The following is a 27,732-nucleotide window of genomic DNA, read 5'->3' on the forward strand; positions in this document are numbered from 1 at the left end:
GTATGACTCGTTTGTTTTCAACAAGTTGTCAAGTCTCTATGATTTTACTTAATTTGCTCTTTGGGCTCATTATCTCACTGCTGGTTCACAACTGCATTGGATTGGAAGGGATACTCAAAGGTCATTTTGTTCAAACCCCATGCAGCAAGCAGGAACACCTCCAACTAGATCAGGCTGCCCAGGGCCACATCAAGCCTGATCTTGGATGCCTTCAGAGATGGGGCCTCAACCACATCTCTGGGCAGCCTGTTCCAGTATCTTACCACTCTCATTGTGAAGAACTTCCTCCTTATGTCCAACCTAAATCTACCCTGCTCCAGTTTCAAACCATTGCCCCTTGTCTTATCGCTACAAGCCCTTCTAAACAGTTCTTCCCCAGCCTTCTGGTATGTCCCCTTCAGATACTGATACAGAACTATAAGGTCTCCTCAGAGTCTTCTCTTCTCCAGATTGAACAGCTCCAATTCTTTCAGCCTGTCTTCACAGGATAGGTGCTCCAGCCCTCTGATCATCTTTGTGGCCCTCCTCCAGACCCATTCCAGCATGTCCATGTCTCTCTTGTGTTGGGGGCCCCACACACAGGACACAGTACTCCAGGTGAGGTCTCACCAGAGCAGGGTAGAATGGCAGAATCACCTCTCTCAACCTGCTGGCCATGCTTCTTTTGATGCAGCCCAGGATCCAATCAGCCTTCTGGGCTGCAAATGCATACTGCTGGCACATGTCCAGCTTCTTGTCCACCAGTACCCCCAGATCACCTTCTGATTTGCCACTTGGATGATCCCCTTTGGCGCTATAATTCCTGTTTTAAGAGCCATTGCCTTAATATCTGCACATAATACTATTTGTAAGGGATCTGATGAAAAAGAAACCATCTATGTTTACTTTTTTGATTGACCAAGCCAGACAGAAAACATAGTTGTAGAATTATTTCTTGAGCCATCAAGCATACTGTAGATGGGCCTCTTGTCTTTAAAAAGTCTTAAAAGACTATAATAAATGTCCAGTATGTTTGCCTAAGAAATCACCCACACTTCAGTTTCCTTTTAGTTTCAAGCAGCTTCATAATTATTCTATTGCATGACTTGTCTCTTTTCTTGTGTATGGTCTGTGATTTTTATGGCTGCCACTGAATAGTTTCATTTCTTAACCAAATAGTTTCAGAGGCAAAAGTATTTGGGGCCACCTTTCCCCAGGCACACCTTAGCACATACTTGCTGTTCTGACCTAATATTCCATCAGTGCTTCCCTGAAGTACGATTACTTAAAATTAATATAGTTCTATAACTAAGATATGTTCATATTACTTGAATATTTTAAAGCTTTTTGTGGCTTCCTATATCCATCCATGATACCTTATTTTGGATAACTGTCCTTTCTAATTCTCTGGGAAAAGTATATGTTCTTTTTCTGAGACCTTCATCTTTCCTTCAACACTTTCAAAAACACGCTCCTAGACTTCAAGAGCATTTCACTTTCAGTTCCAAAACATAAAACGCAATTACGTATCTCAAAAAACCTTAATCTATATTAAAAATTTACTTTCCTAATGCAGAATCTTAAAGCATGCCCACATATTTTATATCGACATGTCAACACACTCATTTAATCGCTAACCCTTCTAAACATAAAAGAATTTCACATATTATCATGGTCATACATCTCAATAAGTTCTCTGTCCCTTAGAGCTTATCCCTGTTTTGGAATTAGTAAAAATGTGTATATCAACTGTGCATGTCTAGTAGTGCTGATATAACCTGTCAGCCAGAGGAAGGCTTCGTGATGTAATCTGTCATCACTTTTCCTGAAATAAAACTACATCTTTCAGGGACCTCTCGGAAGTAGATGCTGACAGAAGTGATTGCAAGAACAGGCTGACTACCCTGCATTACAGCAGCAGGTGCTTTTTGTATTTCTACTACCTCTGGACCCTCCACCATGTCAGTATGAAACTCACCTTTCCATCCCCAAGCACAGAATTCACCTATGAATTCACCTATTAGCTAACAGGTTGTACTAAAAGTAAAATACCCAGGTGACTCCTGCCTTGGAATTTTAAAAATAAAATTTAAAAAGAAATTGTTTAAAACCTGTCTTTTCACTTCAAGTGCCTCTCTCGCTCTCCCCAGGATCAGCAATAAAGTTTGGGATTTGTCACACCTAGATACATGTCAAGTCTTTCCCCAGGTCCTCACTTAGAAACAATTCTGTCCTTGTAGATCTGCAGCCACATGAAAACTCGATGTGTATAGTCACATACACACACTTGATGTGGATAACTTCTTAGTCATCCATGAAAAGACTAACAAGCAGGAACTCAGGATTATATCCAATCTTTGTGACTAGGACATGTTTTAAAGCCATTTTAAGCCACAATAGCTAGCAGTAGTTTACTTTGCAAAATGTTCTAGTCCATATAATATCTTCTCCAAGCTAACACATTATTACTTAGCCTTCAGTGATCTTACACAACCAACCTTTCTAGCTTTTTATTAAAAAATAAAATTAAAATGAAGGCAGTGTTCTGCTGCAATTCTCTTGCCACTAAGGATCAAGAACTTCCTTTCAAACCTAACTAATGAAATTTAAAAAGAAAACACTGAACTTAGAGTAAAATAATATTTGCAACGCTACTTTTTATCATGGTAAGGCACTTGCATCACCTTTTAGAGATATGTTTCAACAGTTATTTGAGTAACTTTTACCAAAGAAAGCCAGAATTCAGCCTGGGGAAAATGGAGTTTGATAGCACCAGAAAGACTGAAAATAGTTGCATACTTTTGTATTTTGTATGAACAAGTCACAAAGTAATGTTTTATAGTAACATTTTCCATATTCTGTGGGCATCAGAATTCTGTAAAAGCATAAACTGATAGGCACTGACACTGATAGCTCTCAATACAGCTAACAGAACTCGGAGGGAAAAATCAAGTCTTTGGTAGATGAGAGAAGGATATAACTATAGCCATGTTTAATCAATTAGACACAAACCCAAACACCTAAATTAACCTAAATTTAAGAAGCAAACAAACAAAAATAAATCAGCTGATGTTACCTTTTTTCTTCTTTATTAACATTTCCATTGAATTTCTAAGTTGTTTCTTCCTTCATTGCTGTCCAAGAAAGTTAAGAAACTGCAAAAACTGTATCTGCACTGGAGGCAAGGCACTGTTCAGGTTGGCAGAACATTATTTCCCAGGCAAAATGGTTTCTTTTAAAGAGCTGTTGTGAGTACATATGATTCTGGAGTGCTAAATAACCCTTTTTGCCCTCCAGCTGAGGCAATTTGCTGCTATTGCTGACACAGACACTGTTTGTTTCACCACCTGTACGCTATTTCTGCCACCTGAGTACCAAGCACTGTTTAGATGAGGAAGGCAAAATTATGCAGAACTGATCAAATGTAGTTTTACTATTTTTTACTTTTTGAATGTTGCAAAAAGCAATTTTCAAAGCAGAAAGGCAAAAAGAAAAAAGTCCTGACATTTTCACATGCTTCTAAAAAATGTTTACCATTTGTTTCTCTTTAATCAAAATGCCTACATTTTTGCCTATAACTACAGGCTCTTCTAAACTTTTAACAAGAACAGGCAAAAATCGTCCCAAAAAAAAAAATCTTTTTCATATCACATTTCACTTTGATTTTGTTTTAAATGAAGATTCATTCATTAATCATATAAACCACTAAGGATAATTTGCACATAAAGAATTACATACCTTGTATTGCATAAAGAGGCCATAAACCAAAATGTTTTTCTTTTTCACTTCCCTTGCAAATTTCTTGATCCAAGTTAGTTCTTCCATGCCAATGTTGAAAGAAACTTTTTCTGAAATATCCAACTGTACCTGCAAAGGAACAAATAAGGAAAATGCCACTTTTTCCATATTGTGCTATTTGTCCATTAGTTTTTACCATCTCATTTTTATGTGTTAATCACACATAAATATCATAGAATAGCTGGAGCTGGAAGGGACTTTTAAGAGTCCAAGATCCCTACAATGAGCAGAGACACCTTTAACTAGATCAGGCTGCTCAGAGCCCTGTCCAGCCTGACTTCGAATGTTACCTGGGATGGGGTTTTTCTCACCACTCTGGGCATTTCTTCCAGTGTTTTAGCACCCTCATCATCATAAAAAAAAAAAAAAAGGAATTCATCTTTATATATAGTCTAAAATCTACGCTTTTAGTTTAAGATCATTACATTTTGTTCTGTTGCAATAGGCCCTACTGAAGTACATTCCCAAAAAACCACAGGCCTACAAATGTTTTTCTTAGCTTCTATTACTATTGAATTCCACTAGTTAAGTTTCATGTCATTAAATATATATTTCTTTTCAAAGCATAATGAAACATATTTCAGGTAAAAAAATAACAAAATGGTAAGTACTGCTCATTTACTTCTATGTAGAAGAATTTTTAAAACCTATTTTGTGAGAATACAGTTTAACACATATTTACCATTAACCTGTTCCATAGTTTTAAAAAGAGATTTTTCCTCAAACTTATTTTTGTACTCAAATGCAAATAATGAAAACTGCAGAGCTGAAGTAGTAGCATTCCTTTCTTTCTAATCCTAAAATAATAAGAACAATGTAATAATCCTATCCATTCACATCACTTACAAATGTGAACATGTATTACTAGGAAAAACAATGTCAGTTTAAGACTATCCTCTGGTTATAGCGAAGTTACAGATTTGATGGAGACAAATAATTGCGTTAAGTTTACCTCTGTGCTTCCTTCTTGTTTCTCCTGTAACATTAATCCTCCTTTCTCCTCTGTATGCAGACACAGCAGTCCAATTGCTGCTTTAGCTTACAGATGCCACAAAAATCCCCAGTCAGACACAAGGATAAAGGGCAGACTGAAATCTGTGGCAATTTATAGGCAGGAATATGGGCAGAAGTCATCATGCCCAGTGTAAGCTAATGCTTTTACTAGGATAATTCTCCCCAGGCTGGGGCACAATAATAACACCTCTTGTTTTTACAACTGAAGAAGCTGAGTATCAACAGGAAAAATGAAACTAATTCTCTTAATTATCAGACTGTATTACACATGTCCTGAACTCAGAGATAGTCGTAAGCCATAGCCAAAACCACATATAACCATAGACAAACAACTTCCCAATTATGCAGGTCTAGTGTACACTGTTCCTAGTTATAAAGTTAAAATGGAAGCAGTTAGCTGCTCTCCTCATTTATCCTTTCAGTTCTTCACTACCAGGCATAATTTTACTTCTGAAAGTAAAAAAAAAGAATAGTATTTCCTACAGAGCTTGTACCTAAACCCTATGCATTTAATGTCAATAAATTCCTCACAATTGTGAGTCATGTTTGCCTGAGAAATATTAATGTGCCCTTTTACGTCAAAACAAAGTGTCTTACAGGACTTTTCACTAAATTTTTATGTTTTTATGTTTCACTAAAGTTTTACGTTCAGGTATATAGTGAAGGATAAAGCTGAGGAGAATCCCAGTCATGAGCCCTAGAGAAGATGATACCCAACACTCAATTTAATTAAAGGCTGCTAAAGGAAATTTCCATCCCCCAGTCATACCATCTGTAATGAGTTCTAGGGATCAGAAGTTTAAAGGACTGAAATAGTTCCTAGTGATTAACATAAGACAAGGATTTGTTTAGCTAGTTTTATAATTCAAAAGATCCTTCCCCATCCTCTTAATTTTCCCTCTTGTAGTTCTAAAAGATAGTGTGGTAACTCCACAAAATTTGAAAGTGTAGCACAAAATGCCATTGCAGAGATAGAGTATTTAATTTTTTAGGGATGGTTTTAATAAGCATATGTGTAGCTGTGTTTTAAATGTTAGCAACTGCTTCCACCTAGCTATGAGACTTTTCTCCCACTCACTAGTGTTGAGAAATTCAAACTAGTTTAAGGAACAATTCAAGAATCAGGAATAAAGAGATTAAATGTATCACTTTCTCCTGAGGCTATTTTTAAAAGTGTCCACCTAAATAACTTGTGCTTGCTGCAGGCTGCTCAAGCAAGTACACTTCTATTAAAAGTGGTGCTGGTTTCTACAATGATTTCAAGATGTAGCATCTCAGGCGCAAAACCTGAGTTTCATGGTGTGCTTGTGTAAATATTATTTGCATTCATACCCATTTCTCACAAAATACTCAATCCAGAATATTTTGAGCTGCAATTAAACAGAGATCTGGCATTCCATGTGTCACACGGTAAAAGCATTTATTTCCAAGTCCAGACAAAATACTAGATACGAATCAGGCACAGAATAAGTGTACTTTTAATACTGTAGTACCATCTAGTAGATGAACAATTCCAACTTCATCTGTACAGCCTGAGAATTGAGCAGACAAAAATGGGAGGGGTTATGTTGACAGATGACTACTGAAAAAAATTCTCAGTCTAGAAAAGAGCCTTCTGCACATCCAGTAGTCTTGTAAACAGGAAAAAGAAGGTCTGTCATTGATTTGATCACCAAAGGCAGAAATAATTTATCTTTGAAAAGTCAGCAAGATTAAAGCTCTACCCTGAACTTGCTCAGAAATAGGGCCAAGGAAAAAAGGCAGTCTAGAAATCAAGTGCTAAATATTAATGTTCACAGAATCAGAGTAGCTCATTCCAGGACACCAGCATACAATAGGTAACTTTTTTCAATTGTGAGAGTAATCAATCTCCAAAATAACTCATTTTTTATTAGATAGGTAATGAAATGTCATCACTTCAATTTCAGATTGAGCTTAAAAATTGAGAAGTAAATGCTCAGTTTTACCTCCAGATCACTAGCCCATGCACTTCAGAAACTATCCAGGCCCCATGTAAATTAACTCTTTATTCCTTTTTAAGAGCTTCATATATGAAATTATATTTTAAATCACAACATATCCTGTGTTACTGCTCTATAATAAAGGCAGTCCAGAGGCAGACTCCTTGTGGCATTACTGACAATCATTCCACCCAATACTTCCCATCCCCACCAACAAACAGAAGGACAGAATTAATTGAATGTGGTTACACAGCAAGGAGACTTTCAAATCTACTCACATTTTCTCCTTTTTAACTAAGTAACATAAGTGGTGACACTTTCAGCTGTCATCCACATCTAAATTGTTCTGGCAGCAATATTCAAACAATGAGGATTTCAGCCAAAAAACACACTTCAAAACTTATGCCACATAGCAGAACAGGTATTTCAGACTTACAGTACCTCAATAATTAATGTATTCAATTTATGTTGCAAAGGACTTCAAAGTTAAATTTTAATACCTGAATCACAAAAGCAACAGCAATTTAAAACCTTTGAATAAACCATACAACAAAGAAAAAAAAAAGTCACTTAATTCTGTTCCAGCTGGACACTCAAGCAGAATACATCATTTGCTGCATCCCCAACAGAGATGAGCACAAACAGCAAAGGAGAAGTTAACAGTTCAATAGGACTGGCCACAATGAGTCTTCCACAGCAATATATGGCTAATAAATTGTCATTTGCTAGTGTTGGTTTATTTTCTGACAGCATGCAGTACATTTGCTGAAATGCAAATGATGTTTTTCACAGGCCCATTCAGAGTTCACATTTACAATTTTGTTCAGAGCTAGCAGCAGTTTAAAACTAGTCTAGCATTTAAAGAGATTTCATGAGGTGCTTTCTACAGGAACTATCAGGAGTTACCTACCAAAATAAGGACAACTGGATTTAAGAGAGGAGTATTTGACTTTTCCAACATATCCACTAGTTGCTGGGTTTCTTCAATGGCATACTTTTTATCCTAAATGAAAATAAGGTTTTGTAATAACTGAAAACATCACACTGATTTCACAGAACATGAATGCAAAAGATCCATTATTTATTAAAAATAACACAATTTTTGGGAGGCTGAGGATTTTTGTTTAGTAGGTTAATTTGTTGGTTTTAACATATACAGAATGCTTTTGTTGGGTAAAATTATAGCAGATATGGTTCATCTAAAACCTTCTTATTGTCATACAAGGGCCCAAATATGAATGCATGTACATGTGTGCATGCATCCAAAATGAAAAACACTAATTTAGACCACAGGAGCAATGCACAGTTAGGTGACTACGCAGCAGACGTACCTGGGACAATTCCTTTCAGTACGTTATCTACAACATGAAATGTTAAACTACTTTCAGTTGCACCCCTCTTGATCAAGAACTCATGGCTAGTTCAGCAACATACTGACAGAAGTGGAGAGCCAGGAGAAAAAGAAAGAAACAGTATCTCCAAGGTCTAATTTGGTGCAAACTAAAAACATCAAACTGCTGAATGGATACACTAAGAGCACAGAAACGACAAACAACTTAATCAAATATTTAGTTATTACTTACCATCATTAAAAAGTGTTACGTGCTTCTTGCTACTTACATTTACACAAACAAAATTGTAGCACTGTCCTGAAAAGATGCTTTGTAGGTGGCTATCAATTTTGCTTAGAGATACTGATATAGCTTCAACCTGGTAAGATAAAAAATAGAATAAAAAAATAACTACTATGTCACAAATTTTACTTCAGTCTGATCTGTCTGCTAAAACTTCTCCCACTATAGCTGAGTTTAATCATTTAAATTATTCAAAACTAGCAATTCTTATTTCCACTAGAAGACTCAGAATTTGCTCAATTTTTAGGTGACTCTGTAGCGAAGCATGGAATTAAACACCCTGCAGTTTTCTGCGTGTTTTCACTGAAGCATAATAGCAGTGGGAGCTATTGTGGAAACAGTCCTGGAAGTACTGGAAACCAGTGCTGCTGCCTGGGTTAGGATGTTCAACTGTACACAGAGATGAAAACACTGCTCACAGGATCGAAATGATCTAATGATTTTAGACCTCCAATTCTGAGAAATTCAAATCTGTAATATTTAAATACATTCTCTGTCTTCAGGCAACTAAAAATACAATAAATGAAGAAGTACATATGAAAGAGTAGCTGCACAGCTGTTGTAAGGTTCTGCATATGACAAGACTTACTTTAGAAATTATCCTAAAAATTATTTCCTCAATGAGTATTTCAAAATACTGGCTTCATCACAGACATACTGTTTTGCGACTTTTAGCTATAACATCAACTAAGAAATCATTTTATTTTAATTAAAATAAAAAATAGATTCTACTACATTATCAGCTTTAGGATTGCCTTAATGAAAACAGCAAACTGAGTAGTAGAAGGGGAATTTGTTCCATAGCAGAAGATAACACCCTGAAGCCAATAAAAGAAACCTTGAAAATAAGGAAAAAAAAAATCTTATTGCTTCTGCTAAAGCAGCAAACTTCACTGTTACACTGTTCAAAGAAGTTGTATTTATGCCCAGAAGACACATTTGACACAGCCAACAGAAGCAATGTACTGCTCTGTTTGCTCAAAATGTCACTTCATCCACAATATCACAGAAGTACCAAATACAACATTTAAAAAAGCTTTGCCCTGTGGCCTAAAGCTAGATTTGTTTATTTTTTTAAGGAGGAGCTAACTTGTTTGCAAAGAAAGGTGCTTTGAAACCAGTAAGTTTAGATATATGCATCAAAGACTTCAGAAACATTTTGAGCTGGAAATAAGATAACACAGCCCCAAATATTTGACATGTAATTTTTTTAAGAGATTCTGAAAAAAAAAAAAATCACAGAAGGCAAGATGCTTAAAAAGAATTGCAACACTCCAGGGGTCTCCTGATTTTACTTCTGCAGATGGTCAAGTCAGAAATCCCCAGTACCTTGACAGCTTTGCAGATATTTAGATGAACAGAAGCATACTGCACATGCCAGTCTTCTCAGATGATAAATGGAACATCACTCAAGGGAGAAAGTCTTCTTTTTTTTTCTCCTCCTTGAGACATTACAATACATGATGCTTCAGTATTCCTGACCATTTAAAAACTTCCAGATGGGGTTTGAATCTCCAGAGGAGACTCCACAACCTCTCTGGGCAGCCTGATCCAATATGCTCCAGACACAGAAGTGTCTCCTCACATTGAGGGGGAATCTCCTGTGTTCTAGGTTCTACACATTGTTCCTTGTCCTATCACTGGGCACCACCAAAAAGAGCCTGGCACCTTCATCTTGCCACCCACCCCTCAGATACTTATAGATACTGATAAAAGATGCCCTCTCAGCCTTCTCTTCAAGGCTGAACAGCCCCAGTTGTCCCAGTCTTTCCTCACACAAGAGATGTTCAAGTCAAGATATATGGATGTATTCTTGCTGAGGTACTTCATATATAAAAGTTCTCTATATTGGTAAGCCTAAAAATTAACTCTTAAAGAGATTTTGTTGTTTAAGACACCCAAAACAAATACTAGCTTTTATAGATTTTTCATCTGAATCTTTCATAGATTTTTCCATCAGGGTTCATAAAATAAATTAATGTATTGTTCCTTAAAACATCAAGATAGAGATCCTGATGGAGTTCTTGGGCAGGTGTCACTTTGCAGGAATATTTTGAAAATGGTGAAGAGGAGTTTAGCAATTATGAAGGAAGACATGAATCAAAAAAAGAACAACAGTGCTCAAAATCATCAATTACATAAACTGATATAATAGAGCCACAATCAGTTTCATATTAACAGGAATTCCCTCATTTTATGTCCTCACTACCTTATGTTTGTGGTCATTTTACATATATCTTATCAATGTACCACAGGTTCAGGTGCCTGACCAACCCAACGACTAACTGATTTTGCAATGACAATTTGGAAAGATGGCAAATTTCAACTAGTTTGGGTGTCAGTGTTAGAGGCTGCTAAATTTGAAGTCAATATTGGCTGATCAAACAATGCATTGTTTGACTTACTGGCTTGAAAATGTTTCTCATGCTATGATTGAAGTGGTTATATGCAAACACTTAAGCACTTTTTTCTTTTCTAATATGGGTAAGTGATGTCTTCCTAGTAATTGTGGAGTAGTTGAAATGGAAAGGAGAAAGAGCAATGGATCTGGCATAACTGAAATGGAAACATACTTGTGCTCCATTACACAGCTATTCAGACAAAAAAAGATCTTACTCAACTCTGCTGATGTGTGCACTTATAAAAGTAGGGTTTTTTTAGACAAGTCATTCTTTTCCATACTAAATACAATTATTGCCAAACAAACATAATTGTAAATGCAATGTCAAATGACATTTCTAGGAACAAATTAGCAATACAGTTTGCTACAGGAGAGTATCTTACTGTTAACTAAGGATCCAATGCTGAAGATCAACAGACATGAATAAAAACATTACAGATGTAACATTATGCAAACCAGGAAACCTGTATTTTTTAACAGCTATTCCCCATCTCTTTCAGAAAGATGTGATATCATTGCATCAAATATAATTAAGAATAAGCCCAAGAGCAGTCAAATCTGAACAACTACCAAATGTTAACCACCTCTGGGAAAATTACAAAATGTGATAGTTCTATTAGTAGGAATAATGAGAAAGGGAAAGATGCAAGCAGCATTGGTAGAAATTCCATCAATACCCTACAGCAAAGTCTTCAGTGAGCATTCACTATGAGTGAAATGTACTCCTATCACTCTGCAAAAAGGCCGATTAATTTGACTTTGCATTCGCAGGTCTTTAGGAATATAACTTGCTCTTCAACTGGTTCAGACTTCAATTCAGACTTGAGAGTAGCAAAAGCATTTCCTCTGTAAATATTTGTAACAATTTTCACTTACTGAAATCACAAAATCTAAAGAAAATTGCTTCTCTGTTCCCTGGATCTAATTTTCCCTCTAACCTAATATATCCATACTAAGAGGATTAGGAAGATCCCCCTCGACAGCATAGTTGGGCAGAAGGTGCTTCCTTCTTGGTAACTTCCATACCTGTTGCTAATTCTCTGTAACAAATACTACAGTGATACAGGACACCTCTGCTTCTGTATTCATATTATTTACAAGTTGTGACAACCAGAAACTTTAAATTAATTGTACAGTTTATAACCATAGCATTGTACTTACTTTCATTTGGCTTTTCAGCGATTCATGAAAGTGAAAACCTACTTGTGCAACAGCTTCCTTCACATCAGTAATAACACAAACTTCTTGTGATAGGTTGTCTGTGATCAAGAGAAAAAACCTTCAGTATTTCACGCAAAGATAAACCAAAATTACTAATCTGCTAAACATTACCTTCAGTCCATATACTGCTATCACCTGACAGAACCCTTACAACAGCTGTAAAATTAATTTTATGACGACTGACACCAAGGCACGGTTAATATAACTACATAAATTATATAACTTAGATCTCAAATATAATTTCCACAATACAATGTATATGATTCTGTACAAAAGATCACATAAGGCCTGTTTTCAAAGCCCACTTAAAAAAGGGACTTCTATAAAAGGTATTTATTTAGGTCCACATTACTGATATTTGGTGATAACCAAGAGCACAACTTAATGAAAGCTTCAACCACTGAATACAGTCCCAACAATAACAAGAAAAGGAGAAAAAAAAACCCACTACACAATAGCAGAAAAGTATTGAAGATACTGTCCAGGGAAACAGCAGATATAACTGTTCACCTCAATATCAAAAAAGTTGCAGATTCAGTGACCAAGATCCTGGCATAAGGAATTTCTTGGATTTTCACTCATGGGAGGAGAAAAAAAAAAAATGTTGACCTCAAGAATAGTTTCAAGTTATTGCCCAATTTGATCCATAAAGCAAATTTTCCAGAAAAGTACTATTTCCTCTTTGAGGTTTCAAGATTCAGTGAGCATTTTCCTTTCTTTAAGAAAACAAAATAATTGAAGTCTAGAAATCGCTCTGGTAATTCAGGATTTCATCCTTTAGATGTTAAATTAATACGCAGACCAACACATAAGATTTCAGTGTCTTTAGGGTAGACATTCCGTAAGTAGCTAGAAATTCCATAAATGTAAAGGCTAATTATGTTTAAAGCAGACTTCAATGAATCCTCAGGGACAAAAATATACCGAACACCACCACAAAATGAATTAGTAGTGAAAAACATAAAAGCAATTATAAAAATATGGCTTAACTGCTCTTCAAAGAAGTCTGAATGTTAAGATGCATAGTTGTTGCATGTGGCAAGGTTTGTTTCATAATTACATACCACACCATAAGCTCACCTGAGTGCATTACCTCAGTAAACATCCCACTTTCTATTCTACACTGAAAGACTTCTTCACAAAAACATATGCTCCTGAAAATTAATTTTAAAGCTGTTGCAGAGCTAACACTATTGAGAATTTACTAGTAATATTTAAACATTTTGTTATGAGCAGGAAACATGAATTAACCACTGAGGAAACGAAAGATAATTGCAATGATTTTATGAATCATGGGCATTCACTATATCGACTATTTAGAATGTGACAACAATACTAATAGGAAATGGGTTTTTATTAAGTAAACAAGAACGGGAAGGCTAGAAGAAACAAAGAAAAATAAACATCTGCTTATAAACCATCACAACCAGATGAAAGTGAGAATTAAAAAAATCCAAGGCCAGTTCTCACAGGCCTGGAAATGGCAGGATATCACCACAACTGTGGGAGAAATTATCTTCCCATAGATTCACTGGGCAAAAAAATACACTGAACATGCATCAAAGCTGGTGTCTACTTAATGTGGAGTAACTTTGCAGTATAAAACTGTGGGTCAGTAGGCAACCATACTGAATTAATTTGTTATCAGCAGAAAGAAACTGGTGGGTAGATTGAAATCAGAGCAAGAGGCACTTGAGTTCAGTAGTGTACATGGAATGTAGATACATTGCAGACAGAAGATAAATGTACATAATAAACCAGGCTGGCAGATCAGATTTCAAGAACTCAGATTCTATTGAACTAAGTAATTCAGTGAAGAAGGTCAGATTGGAGCTATTACAAAAATCCACATATGGAAGAAGTCTGTGGAATCCAAAAAGGCACCATAACTTACACTCTCAGTATTCTTTTAAAAAGAAGTCAGTTATCAACAGCAAGTGTCAAAAGTAACCTCACACGAGGCAGCTCAAAGAATGCAACTCTAAAAGCCCATGTGACTTATCTCCCCAGCCCCTTTAAACCTCTGTCTTCCTGTAATGTAGAAGACAAAGACAACTACCAAAGAAGTGACTAAGATATACACATTTGATTTAATAAGAAAGTAAAACTGAATGGAGAAGGAAAATAATGTTACAGGAGGAAAGTCTGTATTTAATAAAGTATGATAAAATGGATGTAATGATAATTCACACACTGAAAAGATGCTGCATGCTTTTAAATGATCAAGAAAAGTGTATAAAAATTCTAGGAAGCCATCATCATAAAAGCAACAGTTTTGATCTAGCTGAGGTTTAAAACTCAACTTCCATTTAAAACCCAATGGTTTCAAGGGCCAAAAAGATCCATATCTTAATTTGAATAGACAAAGTATCTAGCTTCCAACAATTATGAACAGTTTGAAGGCACTACAATATTTTTCTTGGCACTTGCAAGACATAACTGTATCGACATTAGCAGATACTTATTTTGCCCTCACATTTGGCCAAGTATCCAGTCTGCAAGTGCACACTCCTGTGAAAAAAAGAATAATGGCCCTTAAGAAAAGAAAAAGGAGAAGGAAAGTGTTTAAGTCAAACTTCTACTGAGAAGCCCCATTTGGAAGTTTACATGTTAGAACTGGAGTTCAAAGATACCTACCCCGAGGGCAGTAGTCCTAATGGAAATTTTTTAGGATGTTTTGTATTAGCCTGATCTTAACTACATTTCTAGGTGAGTCACCCTTATTATAAGACAATGTTTTCTTCCTTTGAGACTATTAAAAATAGGCGTGTGCCACCTTGCCTGCATATTCTACAAGTTCATACCTGCTTAAGTAAAGCAAAGCATTAAATTTACTGTTTATAAAAAAATCATGTTGGGACTCAGACTTTCAGAACACAGTTGGTAAAAGACTTGAGAAACTAAGCAAATTACTAAGACATGTTTTAAGAAAGATCTGTTGAAGTTCATAGCCTAAAGAAAACAAGTTACTATTTGAAACCAGAAAGGGAACAGTTGGATGAGTAATTGTCACCAAAATAAATATTTATAGTACACTTAAGTGGATTTTCTAAGTGGGCTTTTTTATATTAACTTATTCTCTGAAGCTGAAAGAAACCAAGTTTCAATCACTAATAAATAGAACTGTAGATGACATGAAATCGGAATCATAGTCATGAAATTAAATGTGTACACTAACAAGTTCTTTGTCAGTGCTGAATTCATCTAGGGATAAAATGTGTGTCCAGCAAAGTAAATTGGATCACCAAATAATAATGAAGAAATCAGTTGTGAAGACAAGAACAGTACTGGGAAGCCCATGTCAGGCCAGTGCCCTTGGCAGCTACAGCCTCCTAGCCCATGCTGTTAGCTTCCAGGAAATTGCTAGAGCATCTTCACAGCATGCAAGGTGGCACGCCAAGAGCTGGTACCTTGCAATCCAGCCTTACAGTGTAACACAGGAGTTCCCTCTTCAGCTGCTCTGTGGCCTGCACACAGAGCTGGAGTCCACCCGTGTGCAATGCCACATTTCATTCCTGTGTTCTCTTGAACAACTTGACACAAAGAACCAATCACATAGAACACCATCCCATGAAGAACACCACTTATACACAGTGAAAGACACTGTTAGGAAGAGGCACCCTCTTCTCCTTAAAGGTAGAAAAGATTGCTGCCAGCTATGCTCTGCAAGGTTAAGACACACTAGCAGCCAGTGCCAAGAGAAAGAGATGCTAAAGATAGTGAATTCCACATGGGAAGGCAGCTACTCTTGCCATAAATACGCTTTTTGGGGATTCCTGGCATTTCATCATCATTCCTAAGAAGAAAAAGGAAAAGGAAAAAAGACAAAGCTGGTATCCAGAAAACCTGTCCCTGAGGGCAAAATCAACAACCATGAAGGTCTTGTGTGAGCCATGAACAGCAGCACATTGGTATGTCTGGAACTTTTGCTAGCCAAGTCTGCACCTCTATGTGAGTCAGAATCAGCAGAAAGTCCACTCTCCAGAGTCTGCTACTGAAACCATCAAAAGAAACACTGCCTGCCGCTTTGTCCCAGCAATTGTTTCTCTGTCACATTTCTGCGACAGTAGCAGGTCCCCAACACAGAAGTTCATGAATGGCAGTGAGTAGTGGCCACCCAGCTGACAGCTGCCTAAGTAGTGGGAGAAAGCACAAAAGGGTAGTATGTAGGACCACTTCATATAGTACCACATACTGAACTCCAGAGAAAAGAAGGCACTGTGATATAGTTAGAAAGGCCTAACTGAGCATGCCTTGGCTTGTAGGATGGTTGCCATTCTGGAAGGTAACCCATCCTTGCAAGTCTCCCATAGGCACAGCACAACACATTAGAACATAATAGCTATTAAGATTTCCTTTGTGCAACTATCAATGATAAGACTGAATGATGCAACATAGGACACAAATACTTTCTCCCTTAAAAATGCTTTCCTCTAAGTGTGGCATGAACAGAATAAAATGCTTGCCTAATATTAATTCATGTGGATCAATTGCCCACTACAAAACCAAATCATATCGACCTGATGATCAGGTATTTAGAGTCTTTTGAAGGGCACAGAATAGATAAGGCACAACTCTCAAACTGCAGGCTTGGAGTACTAACAGTGTCTATTCAAAACCCCATTAATGGTAATTAATTATGTAAACTAAGTCTGTCAGAGGGTGTCCTGAGTAGCTATGGAGGACTTACACAGCTTGCATAAGGAGTAAAGAACATGTAGGGCTTCCCCTTCTTGAACTCACACAATGCAGCAAGAAGCAAATATAAACTTCAATAATATTCAAGTACAGTTTTAAATGATGATTAGGCATAAAGACTGCTTTGGTTACTAAGGCAGATATATTGGATGCTGCCACAGGAACAGAACATTCGATAAGTGAAGATCAAGTAAGGCCTTAACCTGATTTACTGTGAAAGCCTTTATTTTTACTTAAAGTTACAGAAATATTTTTATACTAACTAACAGCTGGAAGAGATGGCATTGGTTTTAATAAAAATACTAATGTGAAAACATGATAAAATACATATAAGATATGCATCTATGAAGAGAATGACTGGGCATTTACAGCATTTTTGCTCCAGTTATAAATGGAAATAGGCTTATTGAATATTCTGTTCATTTGAATAAAGCTATATCCTCATTTTGTACTCAAGCAGTTTTACAGAAAGCTTGTTGAAGTGGCTCCAACTTGTTAATAAATTATAATTAATCTTTGACTTAGGAAATATTTGAAGCACTTGTATACACAGGAGCATGGAAGTTTATTTGCATGGAGGTTGCTGTATTGTTTCAAGGTTACAATTTTTTTCTGAAACAGTGTGTATGTGTTACATAGAATTAGCACTAAATACTATAAAAGCATTTTTAAGCAAAGTATTTCCAAATATTACCAACCTACCTGTTTTTCTTATAAGTAATCAATAAAGAACAGATGGCACTGATTAAAAGAATAAAGGAAGCCACCTTTATAACTAAGAAAGGGCAGCAGAGGGACTTTGACAATCTCTGCTATATACACTTAAAATGACAGATAATACTTAAAAGAAATCTGTACTGTAAAACCATGCATATATTCTATTAGAATTAGGAATTCAGTGAGAATGGGTAATGGGATCTATATTTACCCTAGAAATAAGAGTTGCAATTTTTTTATATCATTACTTTCACACCTCTCAGAAACTGTAAGGTTTTTTTTGCCATTGATCTACCATTCAAGGTGAAGTGTTAGTTCCAATTGCTATTCATGAAGGGGAGAGTTATTGCTTCATTTTACATCACACCACACCACAAAATCCCCTCTTTCTGCATACTGATTCATTCTATTAACTACTTTTTGTCTATTAAGCCAGTTTTACTTGCATGACAACCACAATAATAATATTTGAGCTTTTAAAATTTATATTCAAACTGAATTATTTTATCCAAGGAAAGATAATTCTAAATATTTTTACAGCAGCATAACAATCTCAGAATTTTTTTTAAAATACTTTGATCATCACTGGGCCAACTCAAGACCTCCTCATCTAGATTTTATTTGTAAAAAACTCTAATTGACAGAACAAATTGTGTTAGCAGAAAGTTCGTAAATTTTCAATGACTACCAAAAGTAAGTGGACAAACATGGAAAAACTGCACATTTTCAAAGTTTCCAGTATAACTCAGATCACAGCCCCACTTTAAAAGCTTCCCTTAAGCTTGAATAAGTTTGAAATACTGTTCTGAAAATATTAACACCAGTAATATCTGGGGTGAAATATTCTTTGCAGTATCTCAATAAAAGTTGATGAAAAATTATAACATTTTTCATTTTTTGGCTGAGGCTGCCAATAGGAGCATCTCTTGCCTTATAATTATTATTTCTATTTATTTCTTATTATTTATAAGGCAAGAGATGCTCCTATTGGCAGCCTCAGCTGAACAAATGATTCCAAGGAAATCAAGAATAGTCTTCCTTCCAATCTCCCTGCTTTGTAATAAAATATCTGAGAAACCTAAAGAACTTCCAGGCTTTCCAGATGTTCAGATGCAATTATCTGTTTTTCAATTTGTGTCTATTGACTGTTTTGCTTTTGTTGAAGACCACTAAAGAAGAGTCTGGCCTCCATCTTCTGCACTCTGCTCCCTCTAGCATTTATACACGTGGCTAAGGTCCCTCTGAGCCTTCTCTTCTCTAAGTATGACAGTTCAGACTTTCTCAAGATCTCCTCTTATGACAGATACCTTAATCATTGTCATGACCTTGCTTGACTCTCTCCAGTGTGACGTACCTCCCCTCGACAGGGGAGACCAAAATTTGACCCAACGCTCCAGATGCATCCTCAGCAGTGCTGAGCAGAAGGGAAGATCACCTCCATAGACCTTCTGGCAATGCTCTGTCTACCATAGCCCATAGGGTTGCTGGCCTTCTTCACTATAACAACACATTATCACCTCCTGTACAATTCTGTCCACCAGGACTGCCCAGGGCCTTTTCTGCAAAGCTGATTTGCAGCTGGTCAGCTCCCAGTCTGTAACAGTACTTCTTAAGTGTGAGGGTTTGCCTTTCCCCTTGCCAAATTTAATGAAACTCCTGTTCACCCATTTCTGCAGCCTGTCAACTACTTGGCCTATCAACTACTCCCAGCTTTACATCTTCTGCAGACTTGTTTTACCCTGTCTTTCAGATCATTAGTGAAGATTTCAACCAGCATTGACCCTTAGTGACTGGGCTATAGCTGGAATTTACTGTTCGAGCCTGGCAGTTCAGCCAGTTCTTATTTGCCTTCACTGTCCACTTTTCTAGCCTGTACTTCAATCTATCAATGAGGAATTATCAGGAGATAACGTCAAAAGCCATGATGAAAACAGGACAAACCACTGCTCTCATCTTGACCTCTAAGTTAGTGATTTTGTTATAGAAGGATATCAAATTGGTCAGGCATAATCTCCCCCTTCCAGATTCATGTCAACTACTACAAGACCTTCTTGTCTTTCATAAGCTTGGAAAGAAATAGCTTGAAAGCCAGAGAGTGTGAAACCTCTAAAAATCCAAATCAAAACAAGATGTTCAAAAATTTCAGGCCTCCAGTTACAGAGATGAGAGCCCATTCCCTGTTGAAAACAACTTCCAAGGTTTCCCAACAGCTCTATCTCCCTGGTATGTCCCTGAAAAAAATCAGTCAGGTAGTTCTATTAATGCATACAGTGTGCAATATTTGCCCACTGCCACAACCAGAAACTTGAAATTTGATGCATAACTGGAGGTCTACAGAAGCATTATGCAGAATACCACAGTGATATCTGAGCTTTGTTTTAACTTTCTAGCATGTCTTCAGGGACAGAGCTGATCATAACATGATCTAATTTATTCACGTAAGAAGCTAAACCAACACTGGATCTCTTAAGAGAGCCACCTAAGTGGAAAGTGCCCTAGCAAGACATGGAGTTTGCTCTTTCTTAAATAGGAATCATACTCTTTTGTCTGAAAAGATATTTTTAATCCCAAGTGAAGACCCTTTCTCTTCATCAGTTTCTGGGCTTTTATCCCTTGTTCTCAACATGGAACCAAGCAAGAGTTCCCTGAACCAGTGTCTGTCTGCTTACAATTACACAGTAGGTAGGAGTTCTTCCTTTCTGTGTGGTTTTTAGATTAAGTCAATCCAGGTAAAGATTAAATCTGAACTTTAAGAAACCACTGTTACCAGTACAGGAAAAAGTTAAAGAACACTTCAAAGTATTTATAAAATAATGGAATACCTCAGTATCATAAAATTGCTATACACATTTAGCTAACAAGCTGCTGAGTACAGAAGTGTGAAGAGCCCTAAAGAGTTAGTATTTAATTTTTTCAGTCTATTCCTTCAATTAGATGGAACATAATCAGAACTGAACTGCAACTGAAAGAACAAATTGTTTACTCCTTATAAAGTAATTAAAGATTTATCTCAGTTTGACTAACACACAGCTTTTTAGGTTCTCTATTTTAAGTAAATAAAGGTAAATCATGCATAATACAAGTATTCCTGTGAACAAACTAAAACAACTTGCCTAAGCACATTTTATTCATCATAAAACTTTTGTAAAGACATTTAAAACTACAACACACAAGACAGTTAATTAGACTCAGGAATATGCAAACTGACAGCCACAAGGACAAGCACATACCCTTAATAATCGATTCAGCTGCATACAAATCCCGCTTGTAGGTCACCTAAAGGACAGACAAGCCTCATTAGATTTAACACAGCAGGAAGGAATGTAAAACCAATAAAACAATGCCCCCAAGGCAATTCTTTACATTTGAAATACCATAAACAAATGATATTGTAAATTTCTTAATTCTGGTAAAGTATCACTGGCAAGTCACAGGAACAGAAGTTGCAGAAATTACCAAAGACTGAAAAAAAAAAATCCTTTAAATACTTACACCTGCTTAGAACTCACCTCAAACTTATTCTTAATCCTTTCAAGAATCATAAAAATATGATATTGTATCTATTTTCACCCATCCACTCTACCTTACAATTTCATTGTGAAATATTAATTTCTTATAAGACACGTAATTATACAAAGGACAACCAGGGAGAAACCTCTACTTTTTTAATACAGGTGTAATTTTCAGTCGTGCAAGACTATTATTGTTAATGAGAGCCCAATGAATCAGTGGAAGTCACTGAGGCTGTAGTATAATTATGGGAGCTTTCAGAGGATGAGAAACCATCCGGATTTTCTCAAAGAAATTTATCAGACCAGGTTAGATTAGATTTTCTTTTTAATTTGTGCCAATGCAATTTTCATCTGCATTACACACACATCTATATATTAGACTCCAACAGTTACAATCTGATACATGAGATTATACTTTGAGAAGATACTGTCCCACAACACTCAAAGTCATTTTGGTTCAAAGATGCCAGAGAAACTGAAATCACAGTCTTGATAGGGTTATTCTGTTTGCTTTTTTGCCACCCTGATCCTAAAAAAAAAAAATATAAGCATGTGTATAACAACTACATTTATAACAGAACTTATAAATATTTATAACACTGAAGTAATCTGAATGTTCCTGCCTGGTTGTTGTCACTACAAAGAATTACTTTAATTTTGTAATTTGTTACCACTAAGTAAACAAACTATCTCTTCCTTGAGCTCCAACAGTAAGTGACTTTGATATAATACTTTTTCTAATGCACCCTAAGCAGCCAGTGCTCAGGTAGAATAATTACAGTTTAAAAATATATATGCACACATCAGTAATTCTTTCCCCCCACAGCTTTTCATCATTTGTTTAATAGGTTGAACATCTAATAAGCAGCAAAGGGAATTCTTACAAATATCAGATCTGCTCTTTAAAAGATTGAAGGTACACATAGGGTAACAGAACATTATAGGTTGGAAGAGACCCTGAAAGATCAAGTCCAATGCCTCTGCCAGAGCAGTATCACCTAGAGTAAGTCACACAGGAATGTGTCCAGGCAGGTTTTGAACGCCTCCAGAGGAGACTCCACCTCCTCTCTGGGCAGTCTGTTCCAGTGGTTTGTCACCCTCACAGAGAAAACTATTTTCCTTATGTTTAGGCAGAACCTCCTAAGCTCCAGCTTGTACCTGTTGGCCCTTGTGCTATCATTGGAAATCACTGAGAAGGGCCTGGCTCTGTCCTCCTGACACATATGCCCTTTACATATTTAAAACATGAACAAAGTCACCTTCCAGTCTCCTCCCAGCTAAAGAGACCCAGCTCCCTCAGTCTCTCCTCATATGGAATATGTTCCACTCCCTTCATCGTTTTTGTGGCTCTGCGCTGGACTCTTTCAAGCAGTCCCTGAGGTCCTTCTTGAACTGAGGGGCCCAGAGCTGGACACAATATTCCAGGTGTGGCCTCACCAGGGCAGAATAGAGAGTTGGGAAAACTACTCTTGACCTACTAACCACACCCCTCCTAATACACCCCAGAATGACATTGGCCTTCTTGGCCACAAGAGCACATTGCTGGTTCATGGTCAACCTTCCATCCACTAGGACCCCCAGGTCCTTTTCCCCTTCATTGCTCTCCAGCAGGTCAGTCCCTAGCCTATACTGATACATGGGGTTGTTCTTTCCCAGGTGCAAGAGTCTACACTTGCCTTTGTTGAATTTCGTTACAGTTCTCCCTGCCCAACTCTCCAGCCTAAGTATCACTGAATGGCAGCACAACCTTCCAGTGTGTCAGCCACTCCACCGAGTTTTGTGTCAACAGCAAACTTCCTGACAGTGCCCTCTGTTCTCTCATCCAGGTTGTTGATGAGTATATTGAATAGCACTGGTCCCAGTACTGACCCCTGAGGGGCTCCACTAGATACAGGCCTTCCATTTCTGCAGCAATTACTCAGAGGCTACAGAGGCAGCTGGTGCCTTCCTACTTGAAGAGCACCCTGCTCTGTACCAGGACACTTGGCAGGTGACTTGAAGCAGTACACACTTGTGCCCAGCCTGTGCAGTTTGAAGTGAAGATGACTGCCAATTTTCTCATCTGATTCTTGCCTACAAAATGGTCAAAAGCTCTTGCTGTGTGTTACTAATCACCTTTCAGAAGCAGAATTGTCTTTCCTAAGCTGTCATAATAATGTAATTGGAATATATTGTGCGGTTTTTATGAAAAGCTTTTTAATGCTGAGATAAATTAGGTTTCATATTCCAGCAAGTGGCAAAAAGATAATCCATCCAGATAAATGAGAACTGAAATAAATAATCATTGCACACAGGGGATGCGCAAATGAAAAACTACAGTCCATTAAAAGATGGAGGACATCTTTTCCCAGCACAGTTGAGGCTGCATCTGGAAAATTGTGTCCAGTTCTGAGGCCCCTCAGTTCAAGAAGGACAGGGAACTGCTTGAAAGAGTCCAGTGCAGAGCCACAAAGATGATTGAGGGAGTGGAACATCTCCTGTTATAGGGAATACAAGTATTTCTGAGAACACATTAGAAGACCGTTTCTAGTTTGGGGCTCATAATGCAATAAGGAACAGGAAGAAGCAGAGGGCTGCTAAGATGGTGTCAAACAACTGAGCTTGTTCAGCTCAAAGAGCAGAAGATGAAGGGTGGGGAAGTGTCATAATTAAGGCCATAGAGAAGAGTAAACCGAACTTTTCTTGCTGGTATTTCTCTTGACTTCTCATCCTTTCCCAGTGCAAGAGGCAGCAAGGGAAACACTGACCAAATATTATAATAATCTCCTCCATACAGAGGGATATGCAGTGGAATTGTTTTCCCCAAAGTCTTAGTTGGGGGAATCTCAATTGGACAAGGTCCTTCACAGTTCAAGTAACCTGGCCCCACTTTCAGCAAGGTGTTGAACCAGGTGACATCTAGATATTTCCTTCAGTCTTTATTACTCTGTAATTCTAGGTCAAAAGATTACTACTGATGCCCAGCAGATGAAATGATACCTAACAGCAACCTTCCAGTACCTGATGGGGGGCCTGCAAGGAGGCCAGAGAGGGACTGTAGTGATAGGATGAGGGACAATGGTTTCAAACTAGAGAAGAATAGATTTAGACTGGATGTTTGGAACAAGTTCTTCACAATGAGGGTAGTGGAACACTGAAACACATTGTCCAGGGAGGTGGTTAAGGCCCCATCCCTGGAGATATTCAAGGTAAGGTTTGACAGGGCTCTGGGCAACCTGATCTAGTTGAGGGTATCCCTGCTTACTGCAGAATGGGCTGGACTAGATGACTTTTTGAAGTCCCTTCCAACCCAGACTACTGTGTGACTCTATGAATTCTATTTAGTAAGAGCTAAATAAATATTAAGAAGAGCTAAATGAATGCTATGGGTTTATTTTGTAACCCTTCATGTAAGTACCATGCTTTGCAACGAGAACAATGAAGCCACCCAAAATGTGATGTAATACAAATATGCATTGCAATCTGCCTCTGATGACTGAATAGGAAAACAGACAAGGTACTGTTTCAGAAAGACTACCTCCCCAGAAAGATATTGAAAGAAGTTGCTGTATACAACCAATGAATAAGTAAATTTTGGTGCTAAATTCCACAGGAAATTTGTACTGCAGATTCAGGAAATTACCTCTCTGTGTAAGACTTACTGTCATATTATTAGAAATTATGTCCTATTGGAGGAAATTTGCTGTCAAAGACGATGAAGAGCTGCTTCCAGATTCTTCAATGTAGTAATGAATCAAGTAAATTAAAAAAGGAAACATTTGAAAATTGCATGACACAACAGTTAGAGAATAATGCTCTAGCATCCCAATCAATGACATGGGATACTTCTAAGCAGCAGGGATCTATCTTTTGGCATCCATATACACAACTGCTTTGCCAGTTTACAGGACCCTACAGATTATCAGATAAGGTGAATGATGTTTTATAGAAAAAAATTACAACAGTTTAAAGAGGTTGCAAACACTACTGAATGAAATTAACTACTCTAAAAATCCAACTCTTCTTAGTCATGTATGGCACCAAAGTAAAATAATAAAAATATAGAAATAGCAGGAGAAAGCTCAACTCAAAAGAATGTATTTTTTACTTTTAGAGATTATGGATTTATAGTATTACAGAGTCTCAGGTACCTACCTGGCTTTACTACATCTATATAAATACTGTCTTCAGTGATTATCTCAGGTAACATCTGCTTAAGTCTGTCTGCAACAATGAGTTCTAAGAAAAGGTCATAGTTTTGACATTTGGAAAAGTCTATTAGAATTGAAAACACATTTGAATTTCTACAGTAATAGGCACATTTTATTAATTTTTAGAGACATAAAAACCCCCAGATTATTATTGCCTTTACCTTCCAGAGGTCAGCTGGTCCTTCAACAAGTTTGGCATTTGTTTCACAGTATTTCAGAGCCAGATGCAAACATTCAGTTCCATAGTCCAAATCATAGTCTGTGCACTGTCATAATTAAAAAACATAAATATTCTTCGTTAGTCTTAAAGAATTCACATTTTTAAGCAGTAACAGATTTTTTCATTAATTAAACCTTACATCTCAACAGGCCTGTCCAGAACAATACATGCTGCATTAGGTAGGTAGGTTCAAGATCAACCAGAAGCCTTCCAAGAAGCTTATGCCAAATTGTACCTATCCAGCAAAAAGTTATAGAAATTAAAATAAAGTTTATAAGCACAACACAATTCAATTAGGTGCTGTGGGTACCTTCCTACACTTTTATGCGGTTAACTTAATCAATGAGAAGTGACAGGTATACAAATGTTTTTCATGGCATTGAGGCCCAAAGAAAAGAAATCATCACTCTTCTACCAAACAACTTTTAGAACGTGGGAACAAATTAATAAATTGTGGAAGCACAAATTCTTCAAATGCTTTTTCTCTTTTGGTTTTTACAGCTTCAAAAAAGGAAGGTAATAACTAAGAACCTTTGAATTTTCTTACTTATTTCCCCCTTTTCTCCAGTTACCTGCACACAAAAGAACAAAGTTTTAGACTGCTCTGTGACCCTTGCAGATGGGAGAAAAAATTAAAAATACATATAGTAATTTAAAAAATAAAATAAAAACAAACAAGAAAACAAAACAAGACAAAAAAACACCACCAAAAACCCCCCCACAAAACCAAAAAGTCTGTCCACTTGAATCATCCAGATGAGGCATTTTTCTCTCCACACTCCCCTCCAAGTAGTTTGGCTTCCTATAGTTATGGATTGTAAGCATCCTATTAATAGAAAATTGAGTAAGGAGCAGAATCTCTCAAGCCAAAACATAGGAACAAAAAACATGAACAAAAGCAGGAACTAGGAGCTTACCAGACAGGACTATCTCAAGATGAACTGGCTTGATTACAGTAAGAAAGTTCTTAGTGTATTTTCAGAATCCTAAATTACCAGTCCCATCCAGAAATTAATTACATGTAACAAGGAAGGATAATTTAAGATAGAATCTTTCATAGAAATAGATGTAGTTGACAAGACCACAGAGGCTGGCCAGCCCAGAATCCCGTCTCTAATAGAGGTTGTCAGTGGATAGTCAAGCATAAGCAAGTAAGAACAAGGCAATCATATCTTCCCATTTTCTCAGAATACTCCCTTAGCCTGACATTGCTATTATCCTGGCTTGGGAAATCTCTCAATTAAGTCTCTGAGGGAGATCTTTAACAAGTGATGCCTTAACAGTCCTCAGTGAATTAGGAAGCCTGAATTCACCCAATTAATTTTTGAATAGCAGGATTTTATTAGCACCCACATCTGATTCATCACTTTTCATTATGTGCTTTGTTGTTCTGACAGAAAAGGGAGTGCAAAATTACCTCCACAGCCCTCCAGAATGCTCCACCACATTTTCATACATCTTTCCCCAGGTAAAGAGATCAACATCTAATCAGTCTTTTAAGCTGCTTCCGAACTCTGACTACTACTGTCCTTTCTATTTATCTGCACTTACTGATCAATTTTATAACAACATCCTTCTACAAACCTTTTTACTTAGCCTCGATCTCTCTACTACCCAGAAAACAAATTAGTATCTCCACTTCCTGTTCCTAATTATTTATTAACAAGAAGAACTGCAGAGGTCCCAGTACAGATCTTCACAAATCTCCACTGGTGGTTTACTGCTATGAAAGCCAGTTATGGACTTGACCTTGTTTCTTACCTTCTAACAAATAACCTGCTTTCATAAATCCTTACTGTTACCCCAGAACTGTTTATTGACCTTAAAAAGCCTTTGTTAATCCTTTTTTATCATTCCATCAAGAAGCTGAATAGAAAAGATGAAGAAATGTTTGTTTCTATTCTTGTTTTATAATCCATTCGCAAAATTCAAGGAATTCATCAGCATTTTACATCTGAATTGTGTTACTAACACATGCAGATGTCTTAGAAAAAAAAAATCAGTTCTTGCTTCAATGCTATTTAAATTAGTCATTTTTGTCAGTTTGTCATGACTGCAATCAAAAAGATCATTCTATATAGCTCATTTAGATAAGTTCTGCAGAGAATAGTAACACATCAGTTTTTAAGCACTTTGACCAACAAAGCAGACAGAAGAAGATGAGTAACTTAGAAAGACAGACTTATATGCTGCAGAATACTACAGAAAATAGGAATTTCAAAAAGACACTTTGGAATAGTTTTAAATCAAGCAGAAATTATTTATATTCTTTAAACAATCAAGATCAAAAGAGGTCAATTCAAAAGAAGTCAACACAAAATATAAAGGAATAGGGAACTCCAGACCCAAAACATGTAAAATAGAGGTCTAGAGATAAACCGCCAATG

The 27,732-nt window shown here is 36.9% G+C and overlaps 1 protein-coding gene across 1 annotated transcript in view; it reads right to left on the reverse strand.

Moving 5' to 3' along the window:
• The window catches only part of CRPPA (CDP-L-ribitol pyrophosphorylase A), a 96,132-nt gene that overhangs the window by 35,435 nt on the left and 32,965 nt on the right, over window positions 1–27,732 (reverse strand). Inside the window, exons 4-9 of the mRNA XM_054385059.1 lie at window positions 25,287–25,391; window positions 20,654–20,699; window positions 11,949–12,046; window positions 8,373–8,462; window positions 7,663–7,755; window positions 3,730–3,846 (exon numbers count right to left, since the gene is read on the reverse strand). Coding sequence (XP_054241034.1) covers window positions 3,730–3,846; window positions 7,663–7,755; window positions 8,373–8,462; window positions 11,949–12,046; window positions 20,654–20,699; window positions 25,287–25,391 — 549 coding nt within the window. The remainder of the gene's footprint in view (window positions 1–3,729; window positions 3,847–7,662; window positions 7,756–8,372; window positions 8,463–11,948; window positions 12,047–20,653; window positions 20,700–25,286; window positions 25,392–27,732) is intronic.

This window comes from Indicator indicator, chromosome 11, assembly GCF_027791375.1.
Source record: "Indicator indicator isolate 239-I01 chromosome 11, UM_Iind_1.1, whole genome shotgun sequence".
Classification (NCBI taxonomy): Eukaryota; Metazoa; Chordata; class Aves; order Piciformes; family Indicatoridae; genus Indicator; species Indicator indicator.